This window comes from Poecilia mexicana, unplaced genomic scaffold (assembly GCF_051168715.1).
Source record: "Poecilia mexicana isolate PSO_F unplaced genomic scaffold, ASM5116871v1 scaffold_12, whole genome shotgun sequence".
In the NCBI taxonomy this organism is placed as follows: domain Eukaryota; kingdom Metazoa; phylum Chordata; class Actinopteri; order Cyprinodontiformes; family Poeciliidae; genus Poecilia; species Poecilia mexicana.
The window spans coordinates 13,728,940-13,751,793 of record NW_028263381.1 but is presented as its reverse complement, the minus strand read 5'-3'; the positions used below and the strand labels follow the sequence as shown (position 1 = coordinate 13,751,793).

General features: G+C 41.5%; 1 protein-coding gene across 3 annotated transcripts; it reads left to right on the top strand.

Moving 5' to 3' along the window:
* The first annotated feature begins 2,892 nt into the window (after positions 1-2,892).
* cplane1 (ciliogenesis and planar polarity effector 1) lies at positions 2,893-22,551 on the top strand. 3 transcript variants are annotated; one of them, XM_088010953.1, is made up of 49 exons: positions 2,893-3,041; positions 3,273-3,384; positions 3,480-3,615; positions 3,693-3,812; positions 4,285-4,517; positions 4,633-4,736; positions 4,819-4,975; positions 5,079-5,182; positions 5,323-5,505; positions 5,861-6,110; positions 6,192-6,392; positions 6,500-7,254; positions 7,371-7,561; positions 7,641-7,721; positions 7,810-7,974; positions 8,700-8,864; positions 8,936-9,167; positions 9,264-9,400; positions 9,498-9,715; positions 10,049-10,213; positions 10,438-10,579; positions 10,655-10,764; positions 10,846-10,995; positions 11,101-11,212; positions 11,465-11,768; positions 11,848-12,897; positions 13,549-13,682; positions 13,768-13,853; positions 13,944-13,993; positions 14,466-14,694; positions 14,784-15,098; positions 15,193-15,819; positions 15,904-16,067; positions 16,134-16,212; positions 16,301-16,370; positions 16,886-17,020; positions 17,197-17,265; positions 17,355-17,425; positions 17,530-17,755; positions 18,326-18,591; positions 18,721-18,820; positions 18,947-19,117; positions 19,357-19,399; positions 19,481-19,612; positions 19,687-20,767; positions 20,873-20,928; positions 21,004-21,168; positions 21,641-21,834; positions 22,083-22,551. In XM_088010953.1, exons 2-49 carry the CDS (start codon positions 3,304-3,306, stop codon positions 22,244-22,246), a joined length of 10,173 nt encoding a protein of 3,390 aa, XP_087867079.1. In that variant the 5' UTR covers positions 2,893-3,041; positions 3,273-3,303; the 3' UTR covers positions 22,247-22,551. The 3 variants fall into 3 exon arrangements, with proteins under 3 accessions (XP_087867079.1, XP_087867078.1, XP_087867077.1); XM_088010952.1 differs by having other exon boundaries at positions 5,861-6,392; positions 21,641-21,774; XM_088010951.1 differs by having other exon boundaries at positions 5,861-6,392.
* Positions 22,552-22,854: the final 303 nt, after the last annotated feature.

The following is a 22,854-nucleotide window of genomic DNA, read 5'->3' as shown; positions in this document are numbered from 1 at the left end:
GCATACCAGGAAGGCCACTTCTGATTGGCTGAAAAAAAATCCATTATAGCTCATCTGAAAAGAGGAGTGGACCACTTATGGCAGTTGTTGTTGTCAAATGTATCATAGTCATATATAAGGTGGGGGTAGTTCGGATAACTTTTTGCCTTGATAAATGAAACCATCACTTCACAACTGTTATTTTTATTTCCTCAGATAATCAGATTAACAGTTTATTATCATGTCAAAAACACGGTGATATACATCAAAACACAGAGAATAGTTTTGCTTTTACATGGCATGGAACAGGTGAGACTGATTAAATGATGAGGAAAAGCTGTAAATTAGCAAAAACTGAGGAAATTCAGTGGAGAACTTGAAAACATACTAGGGTCAAAAGAGCATCAGATGAAAAACTAAACTGGACATGACTAAACCAAATTAACATGAAAAAAAGATTAAATGTAGACAAAGGAATTCAGGAACATGAGTTACAGGCAAAAAAAAATGTAAAAGAAATACAATGAACTACAGCAACCAGATAAACAAAGCAAAACTGCTGGCCTGGAGGTCATATCAGTCAGTTATCTCTGTTTTGCTTTGGGTTGGCTCTGGCCCTTGAGTGGTTACACTCAAAATCAATCCATTTATCAATTTAACAACCTGATTTATTGTTTCTCTTAAGGACAACAGGACAATAATGCAGTAAAAGATGAATAGCAGACAATGGTTGACTACTCACGAAGCTTAAATCTTGTGAGATTCCCGTAGCATGCTGTAAATGTAATGACATCACAGCATGATATATCTGCATTACAGAGAGGTTATTATACCCATGTCTTAATCTCTGGGTCTCTACACTCATAAATATAATGGGCTTTTTCATGTGGAGAAATATGTATTACTGCATAAAACCTATATGAGTGAAATAATGGCTGCGTTCCAGTTACATGCTTTAGCTTCAGGGACCTGATGTCATTTATGGCTGGTACATGCCGACTCAATGTTACGGTCTCCTGTCTCACTGCAACACATGATTAAAATGGAGTCATTATTAATGTCATTAGCAACAACTGAGCCATTATGATAAGTCGAAACATCTTAACTGTTTCTCCCTGAGCCAACTGCAGTGCACGCTCCTCTTAATAAAAACAGCACAACATTTTGCAGTTAGTGTTTTCAATTATTTTGCTTGAAAGAGAGATTAGTGCACTGGGAACTTGTGTTGATACTCTCATATATGTTTTTTTTTTTTATCAGAAGGGGAAAAAATATTTAAACTGGCATTGTAAAAGCTGATTATTGTCTCCATCCACCAAAGAAAGTAAATAAGTTATAATGTGTCAGAAACCTTTCTTAATGTCTCAAACAAATTGTTCTTGATTTTGCAGACTTATTAATTTTCACAGTGCTGAAATAGTTGTATGAAACTGCTGGGAATCTTTTTTCAACAAGAAAAAGTTAGTTTAAACTCTGATATACCTGGTAAATTTATCTTCTGTAACTTTTCAACATTCTTTAACCAGAAAAGTGAACAACACTAGAAAAAAAATGGTTTGTCTTTGCCACAAAGTCTTTTCCTCTGCACTTGGCAGTTTGAAGAATCCCCCCCCCCCAAAAAACTAGGGAACATATAAATGCAACCATACTGGGTACAAATCAAACCCTTCAAAAACACCAGTTTGTTATCTTCAAAGACAAGACGCCTGCACACACTCCAAAGATCTGAGATTTACTGCAGACAGACTCTGACCCGCTGTTGCCGAGGAATACTGAACTGTCTCTTGACAGCTCCCCAAGTGTCATTTTTCAGTATGAATGAGGTCTGCAGATGGCAAATGGGGTTACCATGCCAACTGATGTTCTCACACTGACGTATTGAATGGGGAGGATGAAGACGAGGGATTGCTCTCAAATTAATTACAAGTTGTTAAATTGCAAGTAAGAGGAGTCTACTTTTAGAGTGCTAAAGAAACACTAGGCAATCATAACACTGATGTTTCTCTACTTAAACAGATAATTTATGAGATATATGTAACCTATCCGATATTTGAGGAATCCCCTATTGGCTAAACAGTCTGGATTAAACACACATTTCCAAATACACTGGTTAAAATTAGTGACAAACATCTCTATTGTGAGTTGCTAGCTTTTGTTACGGCGGTGTCATCATGCCCTCACATGGTATCAAACTCTCCCTCTTTAGATCTTCTTCATCGGAGCAGAATAAACCTGCAAGTGACATAAATTAAGAGCTCCATCTGCAGCTGACAAGATGAGGCAAATGAACCAATTAAGTTCGGGCAAAGTCCCCACTTCCACCTATTGCCAGTGGCAGCCATCATCTCCATCATGATGAAACTGAGGCACTGCAGGGGCTATTAAATACCAGCAGTGGGTCTGAAGGCAGACCTAATAACTCTCTTTAACAAGCCAACAATAGACCTTATTGCTGGAGGATACGCACAACTTGAAGCTTATTAATTAAAAGATTTCAATTTAGTGCTTTCTCAAATTCAGATTGATGCTAGGTCTGAGAGTTCCAAAAAAAAAAAAAAAAAAGAAAAATCATTGATCAAACAAATCTGCAGTAGCTAAAAGATAAAATACACAAAGGTTTTGATGCTTGTATCTGCATTTAAAAGTCTTCTATTTTTGCAAGGATTTGAAAATAATTGCTGTGGTAGTATGCCGCCATCTGCTGGCAAAAAAAGGAATGCAATGCTTTATGAAAATTGGTAGAAAATCAAAGGAAGAAAACACAATAAAACACAAAGAAAACATATTAGTGGTACTTCTAATAAAAAGTTTAAAATCAATACTTTAAATAGTCTTTTTTTGGCTGCCCCTGCCTCCTCCTGTTGTTTTCCCCAAGGCACCAGCTACATCCGGTTGCGTTTCTACGGTAACGGGCCGTAGCTTCCTTCCCAGAGGATCATGGGAAACAATTCTAGTTTACAGAGCGGAGGGATTTTCGAAAGATTTCAGCTTTATCTACGTTATTTCTTGAGATGCCACTGGAACATAGGATGCTCACAAGCCGTTTCATATGGGTTTAGAAGGTGAGTATACCTGCTTTGGTTAAAAATAATCAGGCTCTAATTTTAATGGCGAATTTACTGCCTCCGCTGATCACCAACACATTTGGCTAGGTAGCTAACATGAACGGTTAAGTCTGGATTGTTCGGCTCTTTGTTTAAACTAACAACGCAAACAATAACTCTTCGACGTACTTAAGTGGATATTGATTTTATTAATCAATGACTTATCGGTGTTGGTTTACTCTTTCTCAGTCTTTTCTGAAAGAGTCATTAGGAAAAAGAGATGGAGCTGAAGTTGGAGGTTGTTTTGTCATCTAGCATCAAACGGAAGAAACCATGGCCGCGATTCTGCTGGCTTGGACAGGTGATGCGTGTTTTCCGTTGAGAATAAATCAAATATTTTCCAATAAATTAAAAAGAATTTAGCAAATAACATGACCTTGTGACTTTGCTCCTAAGGAAAAGGAGTCTGTTTTCCTGTTAGATGACAAACGGATCAGCGAGATCAACATGATGTCTGGTCGTACCAAGAAAAAGATGCCCAAACTTCATCCTTTGCTCAGCAGTGTGGTGAAAATGACTTCGTCTCACAATGGTAAGTTTGGTCTGATCAAGCAAAGAAACTCCAATATTACTGATTGTAATCATTCGTTGCTGTTATCCTTTTATCAGGGATGTGGCTGTGTGGACTTTTGGTGTCAGGAGAATTGTTTTTGTGGAACAGAGATAAAGATTTACTGAAGACTGCAGCAGCAGTGCCAGAAGTAGTTCAGATAATCAACTCTGCTCAAGGTTGGTGCTGCATAAGACCCTCATATTTAGCCAGAGAGGTGAAATTAAACCAGAAAAGAGTACTGGATGTCAAAAATTAAATTAGTTGTTACTGGAATTGATCATTCTTGTAATAACGACCTACATTATATAGTAAGATATATAGCGCCTTGGAAAATAATTCACACTCCTAGAGCTTTTCCAAATGTTTTCACTTAACTATTGCAATTTGTTGTACTGGCTCTAATTTGAGGGCATTACAGTTAAGAGGGGAGAATATAAATGAATCATTCCTTTCATAGATTTATTTCTAAATCAGTTTCTGAAATGTGTTTTCCTTCTACTTGCGGAAAAGATTAGCGGGTAAATGCTTTTGCAAGGTCCATAATTTTTTAGGTTGGCATCTCATTTACTTAATTTTACAATATTTTTTTAGGCCTCTGTGGGTTGACTTGATAATTAATTCATGGTGAACTTGTTTTTGTTTTCACAGAAAACTCTCTAAAGTTGTGTCTTCAGGTGTCATGTGATGGGACGAGGGTTCTTCTGGCTGTCATTACTGGGCAGGTGTTCCTGTGGGAGTGCACAGAGGGGAGGGATTTTCCGGGCGTGCGAGATGGCGCCGTCAAAGGGCGGTGGGCTCATTTACTGCCACTTGAAGAAACCATTTTGCCGTCTTCAAATGATAAAGAAGCATCCCAGCATGTCGTCTTTGTAAAGACAGAGGTCCACACTGAGAATTAATTACATCTATGTCTTATTTTGGTCCATGATTCAAATTTGATGCCCCACTCTTATCTTGTATTGCCCTTACACTATGTGTGTTATTCATTTGTTCTAGATTATGGATGACATTTGCTTATCAGCATTTATTTTCACCTCTGGGAAGCAGCTTGTTGTCACTATTCTAAAAATTCAGTGGAGCCAAGGTCGAATGAGGGTGGGGTGAGTAAACAGTGATATCATTATAGTGGTGTACCAGATTTTCATTTATGATTTAATGAAAGGAGCACGTTTCTCTTTGCAGTTCTGTTGGTTACAGCATACGGTGGGCTAGTAAGACATATCCCATGTCTCATCTGTGCCCACCCTGCCAGCCAGTGAAGTCCAGAGGGGCCTTGGTGCCAGCGTTCTCTCCAGATGGACGCCTGTTGGCCATCGTACTGAACCAGAGGAAGCCACAGGTTGAAACCAGGCCTTTCTAATACATGTCTGACTTAGTAGCTCTTATACCTACTAATAAGAACAACTCCAAAAAAAATATGTATGTCATGTTTTTGAATCCAGGACACACAGGTGCTTTTTGTGAGCACACAGAATTTTGTTTCAATCTCAACTGACCTGGGAGGATGTGGAAGTAAGAAGCTGGATATCCCATCAAAATACGTCAGGTCAGCATGTGGAATTTTGCAATAGAATAACTTATGCAAAATGTAACTATCTGCCATCCATCACACATAGACTGTTATTTTTTTTTTTTAGTTTGTGTCACAAGTTTACAACATGTTTGTGTTTTTCATGAACCTGCCAGGTCCTACTGGGTCAGCTGTGTCAGCTGGTCAGCAGAAGGCCTCTTCTTTGCCTGCGTCTTGAAAAGGGGCTCCCTGCTGGTGTTGGCTCGCCTAGGCGGGCTTCTCACCCTGACGAGTTCTGGTTGCAATGTGGATTTCGGTCCCGCGCACTTCCTGCCCCTGCATCCGCTGGTCACTTACCGGTAGATTTAAATTTGAAGCCATTCAGTTTTTTTTTTTTTTTTTTTTTTGCTTGTTATTAAACAACAAACTAAAATGAATTTATTTGAGCCCCACATAATTAGTGTACAGTTGTTCAGTCGCAGTTAAATGATACTTTGCTTTTAATCTGAAAAGTGTGATATACCTTTTGTATTTATGGATATGCATATTATTGGCTGACATTCATGCAACACATTTCAGATTTTTACTTGTAAAATGAAAAAGAAAAAAATATCTTTAATCTTCCTTTAGTATTTTCTATCTCCTATCAGTTATTTTGATGTAAAGTGAGAATGAATGTGTAAAGTTTACAATGACTGTGCTTCTTCCTTACAGACCACCGCTGTCTGCAGAGAACAGAGAAGCGTCTCTTTCCAGCTCCAGCTTGTCTCTGCGTGATCTCCTGAGGCAGCGGTTTTCCGTCACCTGGCATCCGCGGCTTCCGTATCTCATTGTGTCCGACGGCTACATGGCCACAGTGATGAAGGTGCAGGACAAACATTCGCCCGGCCTGTTCCTGAAAGCACTTCTAAAAGAAACCTACGCAGATCTTGAGAAAACCAGCTGCAAATTAGAAAAATCCCAGGTAGATTTCCTACAGCTAAGGTGTCTTTTTTTTTTTTATATGTCCTTGACTTACTTTCACCATTTTTATCTCTGTTTGCAGGGTCATGTGAAGGTTTGGCTAGAGTCTGTGTCGTGGTTTAATTCAGACGGCAGCCTTGAGGAGGTCAGTGCTGCTGCTACATGTCAGCCCAAAGCGTCAGACTCCACTAATTCAGCGGCAGCGGATCCAACCAGGCTGCCGCTTTTCCTGCAGGACCAGCAGACGCTGGGTGGCACCAAGGAGCTTCTTGAGAACATGGAGGTATTATGATTTAAATTTTGCAGACAACGTATGATTTTTGATTCTGTGGAAGAAGGTTGATTTTGATATGGTAGATCCTTTAAAAGACCTGTTTTGTCGTTTTCTAGGCTCTCTTTGAAGAAGACTCTGATTTAGAAGGACTTCCTGCTGGTTCTCGTGGGCAGGAGGGAGGCCGTTTGGAGTTCGCCTCCATGTTTGACACCCTCCATGCTGTGGACACTCACAGTGAATTTGGAGTCGATTCAAATCACAAGAGACAACCAGAGAAGAAGAATCGTTTGCACTCTGAGCTGGGGAAGATTCAGAGGAAGCTTCTCACTGCCTGGGCTTTTGCCATGTCAATAGGAGATGCAGTTGAACACAGAGTTGCTCTTCTGAAGCATACGCTTTGCTGCGTGGTTTGGTTTGCTGCTCTGCTCCACTTTTTGCCCCCAAGAGAAAAAGATAGCTCTTTTTTTGGACGGTTGCTCCACCTCGTAAAAGCTCTCCTGTCGTTCCTTCATTGGGACGGCTCTTCCTCGGGTGGACAGCACTGCTTGGGGCTGATGGTGGAGTTCAGTGAACGGATAGTGCGCCTTCTGCTGACCCCTCAGCCCGACATCCGTCTGACTGGCCACTCCCATGTATCGTCTCAAAGTTTGTCCAGAATGATGCAGATCTTACGCCTGATCTCAGATTCTCTTGACCACACTTATAGTTTAGAGCAGAAAACTTTCTGGTCTTCTGAGGAGGAGTTTGTGTCGTCTCAGCCGCATCTGTGGTGTTCAGATGTCCACCATGTTCCTCTGCTGCAGGATGTGAATGCAGACGCATCTGCCTTTGAACATCGGGCGTTACCAGTTCCTCAGCGGCCTTCGAGCAGGTACGCACGGCTTATGCTGTTGAGTTGGCTCTCAAATATCAGATAAAAGATTTATTTGAGTTCATGACTGTCTCAAAAAGTTGACAGCCACTGTTATTTAAAATGTTTCTGGACAGATTGCTGGGAGTATGGCAGCTTGTGTATGATGTAGCTCAGCAGTATGCAGAGGAGCTGAAGAGGTTTAAAGACTGTGATGGCTTGGAAGAAGAGGAGCAAAAGCTGTCTGTCATCACATCCCAGATCCAGACCGCTCTGCAGGCAACAGGAGAAAATCTGGAAGAGGGTCGATCACTGCTGAGTTACCAAGGTAACTTGCGTGGAAGGTTTTGTTTAACATTTTGTAAATGTTGAGTTTAATATTTAAATGTACTTTATTATTCTTTTAGGTGAGCACCTTTTCCTCTGCGGCTTGTACTCTCAAAGTACCCAGATGTTACGGTTACAGATCTGTCAAGAGGCCAGCAAAGGTAAGGACTACAGCTTCGGTTTTAGGATTAACCATTTATTCTGCAAAGCCATTTTAAGTTTAAATCATTTCATGATTCTTTCTCTTAGGCGGCAACCGTAGTGTCTTCCAGGAGACGCGCCTTTGTCTGGCGCTCCTGTATAGTCTGTTGTCTCGGTACCAGCTCAGGGAAGCCCAGGAGTTCGGGGACCACATGGCTCAACTGATTTTGCTCAGAGATGGAAACCGGACTGACAACTTCAGTTGCATTTCAGGTCAGATCTAAATAAAAGTAGCTTCATAGTCTTAGGCCTCGCACACGTTCAGCCGGGTCTTTTTAAAAACAAAAATCTCCGCCACGTCATTCAAAACAAATAATACCGTAAATCCAGGATAGGTTTCAGAAAAGTTTTCATCCTCACGAACAAGCACAAATACGTCACTGAATGTTGTTTTAAATATGACAAACACATAGGGTGCAGTGTAGCACATAGCTAAAACCTATGTCAGCCAATCAGATTGCTTCAAAACAACCACAACTTTCTGTTAGGAACTAAACGTGGTGCCTGGAGGTTCCTTTGTGTGTACATGTATATATACATATAAAGAAGAATATAAAGTTAATAAAAACAAGGCAAGGGCGATTGAGAATTATGTCAAATGTGGATATACTGGCGCACTATTTGTTGCAGAATGTGTGTGTGGGACGCTAACTCTCCGTTTTCCCATTTACACATGCAAAAACAGAGTCTCCACTTTGGTCGGAGTTTTTTATAAATAATCGTTTTTAGTGACATTAAACAAAGTTTTTTGTGCACATAAAAGGCAAACAACAAAAATGTATTTGTTTTTCCAGATATCTGACAGTGTGTATCCCTTCCACACTGTTGACACCATAAAATTGTTTTTTCTAGTTATACTGTGATACTTTGTGAAAGAAGTCTAAGTTAGAGGACAATAAACTTTATTTTTCTTTCCTTGGCTTTGTGCGCTGCTACAGATCCTCTTCCTTGCCCCTGGTTGCCGATTGATCTTCCCAGTGATGCCGCCTGTGCAGTAATTCAGGCCCTCGGACGATTCATGGCCGCTTACTTCACCAACCAGCCGCTCTTCATTCTGCCTGCTCATAATGTGGCGGTCCTGCCTCCACTACACCTACCCCTCGGTGTGTTTCTGAAAGTTTCAATAGATTCTTTATGAATGCTCCGGCATGGTGACACCTTGATTCTTCTTCAGCCTCGAGTATCGGCCGTTTGGTGTCCCTGTGCCAAGAAGAAGTGGCTAAAGCAGTTCGACAGCAACACCTGTCGGAGGTTTGGACGGTGGACTACGCTCAGGACTTGCTTCTGCTCGGGGGTCTCCTGCCTGAGGCTGTGTGGCTGGCGTCTCATCTGGGCGACTGGAAAACTGCAGTGACTCTAAGCCTGGCCTACACCAATTACTGCGCAAAACATCTTGACTTTACTCTGTAAGTTTAAAAGCACCAAATGTGCAAATCATGAACAGTATGGATGAAATGATCATATTTCTGTCAGAAAACATTCAGTTTTTGACTTTGTGACAGGATCAGAAGGAGAGATTTTCTCCTGCCAGCAGAGTTGCAGCCAGAAAGCATTTTTCAGGCTGAGCTGCGGGGTCTTCTTGGCAGCAAAACCGATTTACGAGAGAGGACTGATAAAGACGGGAATGACAGCTTTACAGGTTGGAAAAGAAAAAAATAAAACAATTATTAGATAAAAGAGCTCTGTAGGGCTGAACGTTTATAGCTCACATTGGTATTTTTTCCACATTTTCTAAGATCCGATGGAAGGAGAAGACTGGGAGGTTTTACAGGCTTCTGCGCACGAGATTCTGAAAGCTTCAGCCATGGCAGGAGTGAATGTCATGTCATTTCCTCTGTCGACCTTGCTGGACAAGGTTAAAGACATGTGCTTGTTGATGCCTACATTGGTACCCGATGAAGTGTACTTACCTTCGCCTCCTCTGTATTGCCCGCAGCCTTCTCCAAACACACAGGTACAGTACTGAAAATATCTACTGGTAGTTTTACTTTTAGTTGGTTCACAATGTTCAAAATTCAAACTCAAATATTCATACACTGTGAGCTTTTTTCATGTCACACCCACGTTTTATCGCATGACGGAGCAATGCAATGCACATTTGTGAAGAGAAAGTGAAATGATTAATCTCCTTTTTGATCTTCTTCTGGTCTTCTGTTGATCTATCACTTTGTATCCTTAGAAATAAGTTCCAATTTGTGGTTGTAATGAGAGAAATTGTGAAAAAGCACAAGGAGTTTAGAGGGTCTATTCATGTAACAAGGTTAGACATTGGATGTTTTATTTTCAGGACCAAATGGGTGAAATGGGGCCATTTGCTGAACTTGTTTGCCGCCATAAAGTCTCCGGAGTTCTCCAAAGGTTACTGTTGCTTCTGAGATCTGCCCATTGTTGCCGCCCTGCTGCACAATGGTACATCAGTCGCCTGCGGCGTGCTAGACACGTCCTGCACAAGGTGAGTCTCTAAAACGCTTTAGTTTATTGTTATGTGGTTAAAAAAAGGCTTTAAGTAGTTCTCAATTTCATTTTTCCCCCTTTATTTTCTCTTGAGATAAATAAGGAGGTTGATTAGTTGCTTATTCTTCATAATCTTTTTACCCTAATCCTAAATATTGCCAGAAGCCAATTTTTAATGTTTTTGATGTATTAAATTCCTAAAATATCTGGCATTGTCTGCAGATCAAGAAGAAGTATTCCTACCCATCAGCAGCTCAGGAGGAGAAAACCTTACCTGAGGGACTGATGAAGTTGATTAGCCGTCCTGGATTCTTCGGTCGGGACTCAAATAAAGACCTGGACCCTGATACCATCCAAACCATCAGTAATACAGCTACGTTGAAGCGACTAGAATGAGAATAGCGTAATAGCATCTTAATCATTATTTATTTTCCACAAGTTTGTTTCAGAGAGCTATGCGCTTTATGCTGGATGCTTCATGTCAGGGATCAGCTCTCCCTTCACTGCAGGAAGTATCAGGCTGCCAGACAACGCGACGGAGGGGAAGCGGTATCACAACAACGTCACATACAGAACGTACCTGTGAGATTTGTCCTTGCTGCTGAAGGAATGTGTACGTTTGTCTTTTAGATCTCGGAGGATTCACCAGGAAATTCAGCCAATGTTGCCGCTCTTCACTGGGCTTGTCGTCTTCTGCCTTTCACTCACTTCCTCAGTGAAGAGGAGGTCCTTCAGGACGTAATGCTCAGTCTTCTGTCTGAGCTACCTCCTGTCTCCTTGGTAACGTGTTCTCATTCTGTTATACTTTTAAGAGCAAAAAAAAAAAAAAAAAAGGACTGATTTTGAGTTGGGACATTTTTTATCCTTGGTTCTTCTTGCCTGTAGGTGGCAGACACGCTGGTTCGAGCCTTTCCACAGGAGGAAGAGTCGGTCAGGGTGTCTTTAAGAGAGAAGTATAAGTTACTGCTGCAGAGACTTGGCCACTGCAAACTTCTCGGTACAAATGCTTCCTTAAAAGGCTGTAGGCAGGCTTTAAATAATGAATAAATCTAACTAGCTGTTGCTCTCAGACATAAACCTTGCTTATCTGACGAAAGCATTTATTTTGCAATTCAAAGCCGGGGATTTAAAAGCATATCGGAGCAACGTGACAGGTTGACTCTGACTAAATGATGTTTGTGTTGCAGCCACGCATGAAATTGGAGCCATATGATCCCCCCCCTTTTTTATGTTTCCTTTTATTTTCAAGGAGAAGACGGGGAAGAGCCGATGATGAGTTTTATTCAAGGTAGAAAAAGACACAGGAGGAAACATTTGGCGCGATTGCAGAGGCACTTGGCCCCGCCTGTTCTCCATCTGTGGGAGAAAGTAGAGGAACAGGAGGACAGAGGGGGACGAAATGACACGGCCACGTCAGGGCAGCTGTCCCTGGGGACAACTGTGGACACCAGCACTGCGACCGAGCTTAACCAGCCAGTGCGCAGCGGTGCAGACACAGCAGAGGATACATCTGAGACCATCTCAACCAAACAGCACCGTGCAGCCGTGAGCAGGTAGGAGAAGCGAAGAAGACAGAAGCGCTGCTGTTATCTGTTTTTTGTTGGTTTTCTTATTTTTATTTTGACTTCGTAGGAGCAAGAAAGATAGACAGAAGATGACATCTAAGACGGACAGTGTCCTTAAAGAAAACACCAATACAAGTGGAGAGCGAGGAAAGGAGCAGCTTCCTTTGCCAGCTGTCGGCTCCTGGGAGTTTGAGCTGGAAGACGAGGAGTATCTAAATTTCCTGGAGCTTTTCCTTGGCTACGTCCTGGAGAAGGACGCCACTGATGGTGGCGATGAGATCCCTTTGCTCAAAGGCTTCTGCTCTCAGCTACGGGAGAAGGAGTTGCACTCTCTGACATTCGATGTAGTCTCAAGTATACATCGTCGTCAAAGAGGCGGGCACCTTCTAGAGAGGAAGCACTTGGGGAGGCCCCCGTCGGTGTTCAGAGCAGGCTGTTGCTACAAACCTGTGAAACAAGACGTGATGCCTGACCCGCAGACTTCTTCCGTTTGGAGTGAAGCTCCCGTTGTCAGGAGCAGCCTTTCTGTCGGGCGGAGAACCGAGAAGCAGAGAGGTTTGTTCGGCCACCGGCAACAAAACGTCTCTTCAGCAAGACTAAAGGAAGCCAGTGTCGGCTCAGAAGCCAGTTTTGTCCAGAATGCCTTCACCACGGAAAACCCCTCCCCCGGCTTCTCGTCGTCTGTTGAGGCTGTGACTGACTTACAGCAGGGCCTGGATCCGGAGTTAGAGGCGCGGTTTCCAGAGCTGGGCAGGCTGCTGGAGTGGATGGTGCGCTGGGCCGATAGAAGGATACTGCTGGGGCATCATGGCAACAAGAAGAAAGACATGGCAGACGAACAAAATGAAGGAGTTGTGATTCGTGTAAAAACCGCAGCGCCTGCTATCCTTACCTCGTTAAGTTTGTTGGAGCACAGGTATGCTGCTCAACCCCAAACTGACCACTACACCTCCTACAGCCAAGCTCCTGAAATGCAATGGGCTGTTCCCCCCGTGCTGCATTCGGGCGTTGAACGGAAGACGGAGAGAGAGAGCAGCGTTGATACTGGTTACCGTGGATCCACCAACACTCCCATCACCGGTCTAAATCCTAATCTGCAGCGAGGAGAGGCTACTCCGTGAGTACGACACGTTAGCAAACCAGTCCTGACGTGGCACTGGGCTATTTAGATGCAGAATATTCAGAATATTGGTTCCTGATCAAATCTGGTTACAAAATTGGCTATGTGTGTCTTGTGCAGCTGTTAAGTTTTTATTATTATTATTATTATTATTATTATTATTATTATTATTATTATTATTATTATTTCTAGATTTAAAATATTTGGGAAATAAAATGTATACCAGCATTGCATATGATTTTAATCAGTTTTCATCCTTTTTCCGCAACAAGATTAATCAACTGCATTGCATTTATTTGTATCTGTATCCCAGTTGTGCCACATTTTACTTTGTGAAAAAACTGTAAAGCATTATAAAATATGAAACTTTTATGACACAAAAAATTGGCTATGAAAGCCACATTTTGTGGTTTTAGCAATTTCATAGAGCAAAGTTTTTCCAATTGCTCCAAAACACAAGAGAACAATACAATTAAGTACTCACTATTACCTATAGTAATATTTACCACTTTTATTTCAGTATCAACACATAATTTAACAATTAGTACATCTCTAATAAAATTGTATGCTGTTTGGTTTTCGTATTTAGCAAAACAACACCTTTTAGTTTTTGCAGGATTTATCCTCTGTTGTTAATTTTTTCACCAGCTCTGTCTCAGACGAAAGAGAGGAGCCGATGTGTCCGGCTGATGAGGCTCAGTTCAGCTTTGATTCTCGGCAGAGAGAGCCACATTCCCCGCAGCAGGTCTTTGATGACTTGGACGTTACGCCTGAAAGAGAAGGTTTGTCAAAACACGAGACAATAAAATAGCCGTGTGGTTTTTATTGCTAATGGAAATATTTATGAGAGTGCCCTTACATTTGCAGACAGAAGCGGAAGCAGCAAGAGCGTCGAAGTGTTACTTTCTGACTCCGTTCAGGATACCTCTAAAGACGTCTGCTCACCTGAAATGGTGATTATTACTTGTTAATTATTGGTCATATTTATTTTTCACTCTGTTCCTACAACAGAGATCATTGTGGTATTTTGTTTCTCTTTTCAGAGTTTAAAGCTTGAAGACCTCGACTACTCAGTGTCTGGTTCATCATCCCAGTAAGTTTCAAATGCAATTTTACATGGTGCATTCAAGTCTGGAAAAGGACTGAATTTAACTCAGGCATTTTTGAGTATAGGTTTTAAAAAAAAGGAGGAGAAACGGAGCATGATCATTCTTCTATTCCAGGCTCTATTCATTTTCTTTTGGTGTATTTGATCTTATTGTTTAAATGTATTCTTCCTTCCTTGCTGATTGATTGTTGATTTCAATTTGTAATGTGGCAAAGTCTCAACAACTTGCATATTTCATCCTTCTCATGTCATAGTCAAATATTACTTTAGTCTACAAATTAGTTTAAACCCACATTTTCTACAGTGGCAATTGCAAAGAGGACAATAAAACACAAACTTTGATGCTTTTCCAATTTATAGATAAAAGAAATGGACATAGACATTGCAAACCTGCTGAAACTGAATAATTATTTTTGTTGTCGTGTTTTTTTGTTTGTTTTTTTTTTTTTTCCCACAGATGTCCTCCCATTAACTCAGAACCTGCTCCTTCAGCCGTCCACCCTAAACCTGCTCCTTCTTCCAAATCTTCTGATTTGGGTGCCGATCTGCTCCCCACCCCTGCTGCTGATCAGCCACAAATCTCCCCAGCTGGAGGGCCCCCTGCTGATGCCGCAACGTCTGCTCTGCCTTTGATATCTCCCACAATGAGACAGCGTCTGGGTGAAGACTTATTCAGATTAGTTCAGGTAACGAAAGGTTGAACTGAAGGTAAGACGTGGGACTACGTAAATGAAGTAAAATCTCTATACTGAAGACGCCTGTCCTGTTTTTGCAGCACATCAACTACATGAGTCTGAACGAGGTTCTTGGAGCTTCGTTTTCCAGTCTCCAGATGGCCCAGCAGAACTTCTTACAGCTTAATATGAATTTATCTTCTGCTGCTAGAATAAACCCTGAGCCAAATGCTTTTCCAGTTCAAACTTCTTCCACCGCTGCGCCTCAGACACAGACCTGCGTGCCAAAACCAGAATCTAATGAACCACAGCTGGATCAGATCGGGTCATATCATTTTGCAGCCCAGCCTGTCCTGGAGGGAACAGGACTCGGCCTGCGTCACATCAACCAAAGCCAACTCACCAGAACCGATAGTGTAGGTGTAGCTTTTTAGGTATTTTGGAGATTGTACATTCTGGGTTTTTGTCTCTGACTCCAAGCTGCACTCACACACTCGTTTTGGTTTTCAGGAGATGCAGCCCCTCTCTGTCCAGGCAGAGTCGCCACAAACTCAGCAAAGGGGGAACAGGAGACTGATCCCGTCTTCAGACGGTCTCCTGGCCACTTCTGATAGGAGTCAACCTGCTCAACACCAGCCGTATGACAGCAGTGTACACACTGGCTCTACTGCACAGATGTCGGGTCTGAAGTTACTTAAACTCCATCACTTTGCCATGGCAGAGTACAGTGCCCGACACTATGCCGCTCAACATTCTCAGGCTCCTCACACGGCAAACCTTAAGTCCAATCAGCCCAAGGCCACACACTATGATCAGTCCACTTGGAAAAAGAAAGGTGGAGAGCTAAAAAATGCGTTTTCTGTTCAAACTAAGCATCTCCTGTTTAATCCTGCGCCCGATCCAGCTCCGAGGACAGGACAGTTCTTCGCTCAAGCGTTCCCTCTACATCCTGCTGCTTTTCCAACTCAAAAACCTGAACCGATGCATGGCCTTCGTCTGCTGCAGTTACGGGACCCTCCGCCTAGCAGCTTTAGCTTCCCTAAAGTAATTACAGCAGCAATACCTGCTGTTATTCCAACTCCAGTGACTGAAGTTTCAATAATTAAGCTTTTACACATTGAGTCTGGACCCAAAATGGTGAGCAGTTCTGACGTTCTTCAAGGCTTTAAGATTGATCAGAACCAAACTTTTGTGTTTTATGCATATCTATCATGACTACAGATGGCACCCCAGAATATTCCTTTAAAACAAAAGACTCGTCTTACGATGGAGTTGACTACAAAGGAAAAACTGAGACAGGATCAGATGCAGATACCAAGACCGGATCACTCTGATGAAGGCTCTAGAAATCTAACCAGCACCCCCTGCTTGAGTTCAGCTAAAAGGTAATCAAATATAAGCTTTTATAGCTGCTGGCTTTCTTTTACTCTTTTTGCATTTTTGCTCTACAGGCAGAAGAGAAGAGAGGAAAAGCGAATAAACATAGAAGTCTCATTCCGTCCGAATGACTCCATCATCCCAACAAAAGAGGTAGAAGGAATCAGCAATAACTGGAGCAGAATGCAGAAATACCTATGGTAGCTATGCATACATTATCTTTGTCTCAATATAATTTTAGGCAACACAAATCAACGAAAGTGAAGATGCTACAGTTGCTGAAGAGATCAGACCTGCACAGGATGTGACAGGTGATCACACAACAAAGAACACTTTTCTGCTTAAACCAATACGTTGGTGCCCGTTTCCATTTCCAGTGCCGTTAAACCACCTGTCTGGACTTTTGTTCATCTATTTTCCTTTAATCTTGATGTTCTTCCTTCTAGCCTGTTAGTCGTCCTTCCATTTGTCCGTCTGTTTGTCCATCCATCCTTCCAACCAGTCTCTGATTTTTGCATGTTCCATATTTACAACCTGACCACTATAAAAAAATATCTGCTTTAGATTCTTGAGAAAGGTTTCTATTTATACTGAAAAAAAAAAAAAAAAACAGACTAAAAACTCTAGTCCAAATTGAAATTTGGAACAGTATAGTTTTTTTTTGTGTAGGGACTCTACATCTGCATATTTAGTTAAGAAAAAAAAAAGATTTACATTTTTACAAACTGAACTTAAATACGCGTGAACCAAATTTTATTGTGTCAGTCATCTGAGAACTTTGTTTTATGTTTTAAATCTAATTTATTTTCTGGTACTGTAATCCCAGGCTCCTCAGACCATTTGCTGACCGGTCAGAGATTATTAGACAAAGTTTTCTCCACTTCCGCCGAGCTCCATGCCTTCGCTTCCACAAGTAAACGCCCTCCGGAGTGTCACGATGCTTTCACCAACACAGAGCCAGGTGATTTACAGATATGACATGGACATTTCTTGTAATCAAGTTCCTACTGATTCAGAAATACCAAAAGTTAAACTAAGTTAAGTTAGATTTAGTATATTTTGCTTGAAACAATTCAAAATGCAAAATTGTTTAGACTACAATTTATCAATACAATGAATGTAAACTTGTTCTTTCAGCTGTTGCTCCCACACTTGAGACCAAATCTATTTCTGTCCAGACGTCTACAATGACTGGCAGCCCAAAAAGTAAGCTCATGTGGGATGATGCACAACTTTAATGTTTTTTAGTGGATAGAATTAAAAATTCGGCTTATCTGAGTGTTTTTTCAAACTAGTGCAAAGTCCATGCAATTTCCCAGAAGCCCCTGTTCAAGTGGAGAACCAGCAGAAATCAGAGACGTTTCTGGTAAGAGTCCTCTCAAACAATGCGTATATACTAATATTTTCTCATTGAATTCTGACAAAAAGCTGTAAATTTTACACTTTTTTGTTGTTGTTGTTACTCGTCAGGATCTTGGTGGACGCCAGTTCATAAGTGTCTTGGATCTGGAAGATGTGAGGCAGTCTGAAGATTTGCCGCCATGTCCTGGCTCAGAAGCAGCAGATGTTTCTTCTTCGCCAACTTCTGCTCAGCTCCATGTTCTTGCCACTTCTGTCATCAGCTCAGCTGCTGAAGCTCAGGCACAATCCTCAGTTCCAGTCGCAAACAACCTTCAGGAACCCAGATCTACCGCAGGTTTCTTGCAAACAACACTCATATCCCTGAACATTTTGTCACATCGCAGCCACAAACCTCTTTGTAATTTACTGGGATTTTCAGCAATAGAACAACACAAAATAGTGTGTAATCCTGAAGCTATGTGCTTTTCAAAATTCTTTATTGAGAAAAATGTGGTGAGTATTTGTACTTTGCGCCCTTTACTCTAATAGATTTTTTTAGTATGAGAAGGACAGCTGATCAGGCTTAATGGGGAATTTGAATTTCGCTAAGCAAAAGGTTTATCAAAGCCTTTTCATGCATTCCAATGATCCAAGGTTCAGAGTTAAATCCAATTAAGTCTGTACATTAGCAACGATTTACATTTTGTAATAAGTTTTTCCCTTCTGCTTCACAATTATAGGCTACTTTGTGTTGTTAATCTATCAGATAAAAATGCCAATAAAATACTTTGAAATTTGTGGTTGCAAAATCACAGGATCCGTTCAACGGGCACGAACACTTTTTTGTTTATCTATCCAATGTGTCTTAAAATCAAGTTTCTTACTCTTTTATCTGCTTTTTTCTCACAAAAATCCGATACCACAGAAGTCCCTGAGGTGTCTCTTTCATTCAGTCCCTCCGAGCCCGCTAGAGCTGCAGAGAGAATCACCTTACAGGATGATGCGTTGGAAGATCCATCCGCATCTGAAATCTGTCGAGCCATAAAGGCGCAGAGCCTCGTCCCTGACGGAGCTCCTTCAGCGCCTGCTACAGCCTGGTTCTCCTCCCGCCTGTCAGAGATGGACTCTCAGTTGGCCGCTTTACAGAACATTGCAGATAATCTTGAGATGGACTTTTCCAAGTCAAGAATGGTACACAAGGATGTTTTGTGGAAGCTGCCTAGATTTTTTTCTTAAACGAGTATAAATTGTCTTGCGTAGGCTGTTTTTGTTCTGTGAAACTGTCCTCTTAATTGTTCCATCTCTTTTTCCTGTATGCAGCTGGTAAACGCAATTGAAAAGCTCTCCTCAGACCGGGAGTCTGATCCAAAAGCCACCGCGGGAGTAAAAAAAAGCGTCAGACTCTCTGTTCCACTCAAAGGTTGGATCAGAATGTTTTTACTTGTAATAGATGTTACTGCTCCGTCTCTTATCCAGTTTACATTTTTGTGATTTTAAAATAAATTTTGCAAATCTATAAAGCTTTTATTATTATTATCCCCAACAGCTCCAGATCCAGATCTTTTACGTGCATTGAAGGAATGTGAAGAGGTCAAAGAACAGGAGGAGAAACATGTGCTGCATGACGACTCTGGGAGTTCTGCAATAAAGCCGTCGCGTCACTATTCAGCCTCTCCTTTCAGTCAGAGTAGTGGTCCATCCTCTCTTCAAGCTCCAGGTTGAAATGCAGCTTATTTAAATGTTTTTCGTCTTCGCTGATACACTTGTGTTACTCCATTAGTCTCATCAGATGGATTTGGGGAAAACTGATGATTGTTTTTAACCCTGATCTGTCAAGATGACAAGTTGTGGTGTTGGGTCTTTTTAGTAACATCAAACTTTATGGTTTTAATGCAATTGTGTGTTGTCACAGGGATCTGTTTAAAAAAAAATAACTCTGTAATCTTTCATCCACAGGAAAAAAAGAGCACTTCTATGAAACCAGCGACTTATCTAATGAGTGAGTTCGTCTAGACCTGGAGTCTTAAACCACATAAAACATCCTTTTTTTAAATGGTGTTTTGTATTTCTCAATATGTAGAGAGGCAGATGGGAATCTGAGTCAGACTGGGTTATCCGATACTATGGAAATCTTAGACGACTTGGTCAAGGAAGGCTACTTATCGCCCTCTGACTGGGATTTGGAGCGCTCTCAGACTTCACACCAGAACAGGTACAAATATTTACATTTTTTGTAATATTTTAAATTGGGATACTCACCCATCTAACAAATGATATGGCCCTCAGGAGGCAAGACCGGAGGGAAGATAGCTGGACATTAGAGAAAAGGATGCATCCTGAGGAGGAGAGGAAGGACCAGAGGGAAGATAGCTGGACATTAGAGAAAAGGATGCTTCCTGAGGAGGAGAGGAAGGACCAGAGGGAAGATAGCTGGACATTAGAGAAAAGGATGCATCCTGAGGAGGAGAGGAAGGACCAGAGGGAACATACCTGGGCATTAGAGAAAAGGACTCCTCCTGCGGAGCAAACAAAGGGGAAGGAACTGCAAGGAGCTGTCAGGAGGCAGGACCAGAGGGAACATAGGAGGGCATTACAGAAAAGGACTCCTCCTGCGGAGCAAACAAAGGGGAAGGAACTGCAAGGAGCCATCAGGAGGCAGGACCAGAGGGAACATAGCTGGACATTACAGAAAAGGATGCTTCCTATGCAAGAAAGGAAGGAGCTGGAAGGAGTTGCCAGGAGGCAGGACCAGAGGGAACATAGGAGGACTTTACAGAAAAGGACTCTTCCTGCGGAGCAAACAAAGAAGAAGGAACTGCAAGGAGCTGTCAGGAGGCAGGACCAGAGGGGACATAGCTGGACATTAGAGAAAAGGATGCTACCTGCGGAGGAGAAGAAAGAGCTGGAAGGAGCCGTCAGGAGGCAGGACCAGAGAGAAGATAGCTGGACATTACAGAAAAGGTCGCTTCCTACAGAGGAGAGGAAGGAGCTGGGAGGAACCATCAGGAGGCAGGACCAGAGGGAACATAGCTGGACATTACAGAAAAGGACTCCTCCTGCGGAGCAAACAAAGAGGAAGGAACTGCAAGGAGCTGTCAGGAGGCAGGACCAGAAGGAACATAGCTGGGCATTACAGAAAAAGACGCTTCCTACAGAGGAGAGGAAGGAACTGGAAGGAGCCGTCGGGAGGCAGGACCAGAGGGAAGATAGCTGGACATTAGAGAAAAGGTCGCTTCCTACGGAAGAGAGGGAAGAGCTGAGGATTTGGATGAGACAGAAACAAAGGGAAAGACTGACTGCTTATAAAAAGCACAGACAGAGCCTGAGGGACAGGGAGCGTAAACCATTCTGTGGCTCTTCAGCAGAGGTGGGAGATGTTTGCCTTTGTTTCTGGATTTGATATTACAGTTTGCTATGAGCAATACCGTTGTTAGCAATAACATCTGCATCACTACTCCCCAACTTTCCATAGCTTTTTCCAAACAAAAAAACAGCAAGCATTGTGAGAAGCAGGCAGGAAAAAGAAAAGTAGGTACCCATGTACTTTGAGCCACATGAGAACATGCTTGCCTTTATAAATTGTACTGTCTACTTTCTTATTAGGTTAATGCTTCTTAAGCGGTATTTTCGAAGAACAAAAGAAGCCTGCCATTTGGCCAAAGACACTCTCACTTCTCGTGTTGCCGGTTCAAGTTCCTCCCAGCCTCGTGAAGGTCCATTTCTCTACAGCCCCTGGTTGAGTTCGGATCGACCTGGCAACCCTTTTAGGTATCCTGGGCTAAGAAATAAATCTAGCATCTCAAATCTTTAAACAGTAATTAAGGTAGATTAGTAACATACCAGCTAAGAACAAAGATCCCAACCTTCCCGGAAGTGAACTAGATTTTGTTCAAAATTAGAAAATTATCAAGAGAAAGTTTGTTAAACAAAAATAATACCATGAAAAGTGATATTTACCTGTTGAGTTCAAAGTTCGCCACTCAATAAACATAATTGATGTAGATTCCGTGTTCCTGTAGTCTGCTTGCTGTTTAAGTGATGACTCCGGGGATGTGGCTGAGTAAATGAGCTAATAACTTTCTGCGCAGTTGGGAACAGTAAATTGTTTTTGTAGCATTGAACTTCCAGCCTGTGATGATCAGCTTTCAGGCACACCAACATCTAAGATAAGAGTATCGTATTTTGCAGACAAAACTGTTATGTAGTATGGTAATAAGTGTAGTATTTTTTTTTCTTGCAGGTCTTTCAACGTATCAGGCACTGATGAAAAAAGTCCCAAGTCTCAGACAGAAAGTTCCCCTTCTCAGTTGTGTTATTCTACAGACAGTGAATATTCGCATGATCTTCGCAGAAGACTGAGTCTTCGTCGACCAGGTATCGTTATCACCCGTTGTGATACGCTACATACAGTGGGATTTTGTTTCAAGGATGAAGGTGAGAACTAAAGACTCAAACTGTACATGGACCCGAGTGCACTGCTAGCTGTTATAGTGCATTATGGGATACGTAGTGTGGTGATATTGCACAGTATAAAACTTAGTGGTGTAAACTGGTCGGGCTCCATCAACCTTGACATAGCTGCTCTAAGGTGTCACACACATTTTCACAACATTGTTCATGGTTATTTTTCACTTACTTCCATAAAAATGACTGTACCTATATCATACGTTTTCTTGTTGCAGTACTTTTTTTGCCAGAGGACCAACTAACGATGGGTGGTATCCTCGGCAACACCAGTCAGTCAGAGATGGACTGGCTGGATGATCTCTCTGACAGTGCAGGAAGCTGCCTAAGTGTACTCGACTGGGCTGTCATTAAAAGGATGGTGGCTGAAGAACCTGGTTGATGTTAAAAATAATAAATAATATTATAAAAAAAAAAATGACTGTACAGTAAAATAGGTTGTAAGGTACCAGAAGTGCCTAATGGATACATTGTATAATCTGAAATATAAAATGGTAGATTTTTTTCTTAAAAACTTTTTTTAGTCTGACATTTGTTCCTGTTTATATTTGTAATGTCTTCAGGTGGTGTTTTATATTTTTATATTAGTAGCCTTTTATTTTGTAGCCTCCTTGACTGTTTTAAACAGCTTCTTGTATTTTTCATTTTAAACCTGTGATTTAAATAAAGTACTTTAATAATAAGCCATTTTAACAGTCCCATACTTTCATTTTTTTATGTATAATTCGGTGTTACATCAGTACATTATTACACCACAGTACAGCATTGAAAAAGATTAATCTAAATTAAAATCCATTCATTCATTCTGTTCATGGATTTAAACTGGACTTTTTATAACCAAAAAAAAAATCTATTAAGAAATTGGTCTTCTAATACTTAAAATGGATAATATTACACCAATCCCTAAATCAGTGCACTTGCACTCTCATTGTCAAAAAATTGTATTTGATATCTTATTGATGGTTTGTATGCTAAAGCACTTGAGTTGTC

Coding starts and splice junctions, on each gene's coding strand:
- cplane1 (XM_088010951.1), top strand. CDS start 3,304: ATGGAGCTGAAGTTGGAGGTTGTTTTGTCATCTAGCATCAAACGGAAG. Junction 9,716..10,048: donor AGCCTTCTCCAAACACACAG/GTACAGTACTGA, acceptor TTTTATTTTCAG/GACCAAATGGGTGAAATGGG. Junction 11,769..11,847: donor CACCGTGCAGCCGTGAGCAG/GTAGGAGAAGCG, acceptor TTGACTTCGTAG/GAGCAAGAAAGATAGACAGA.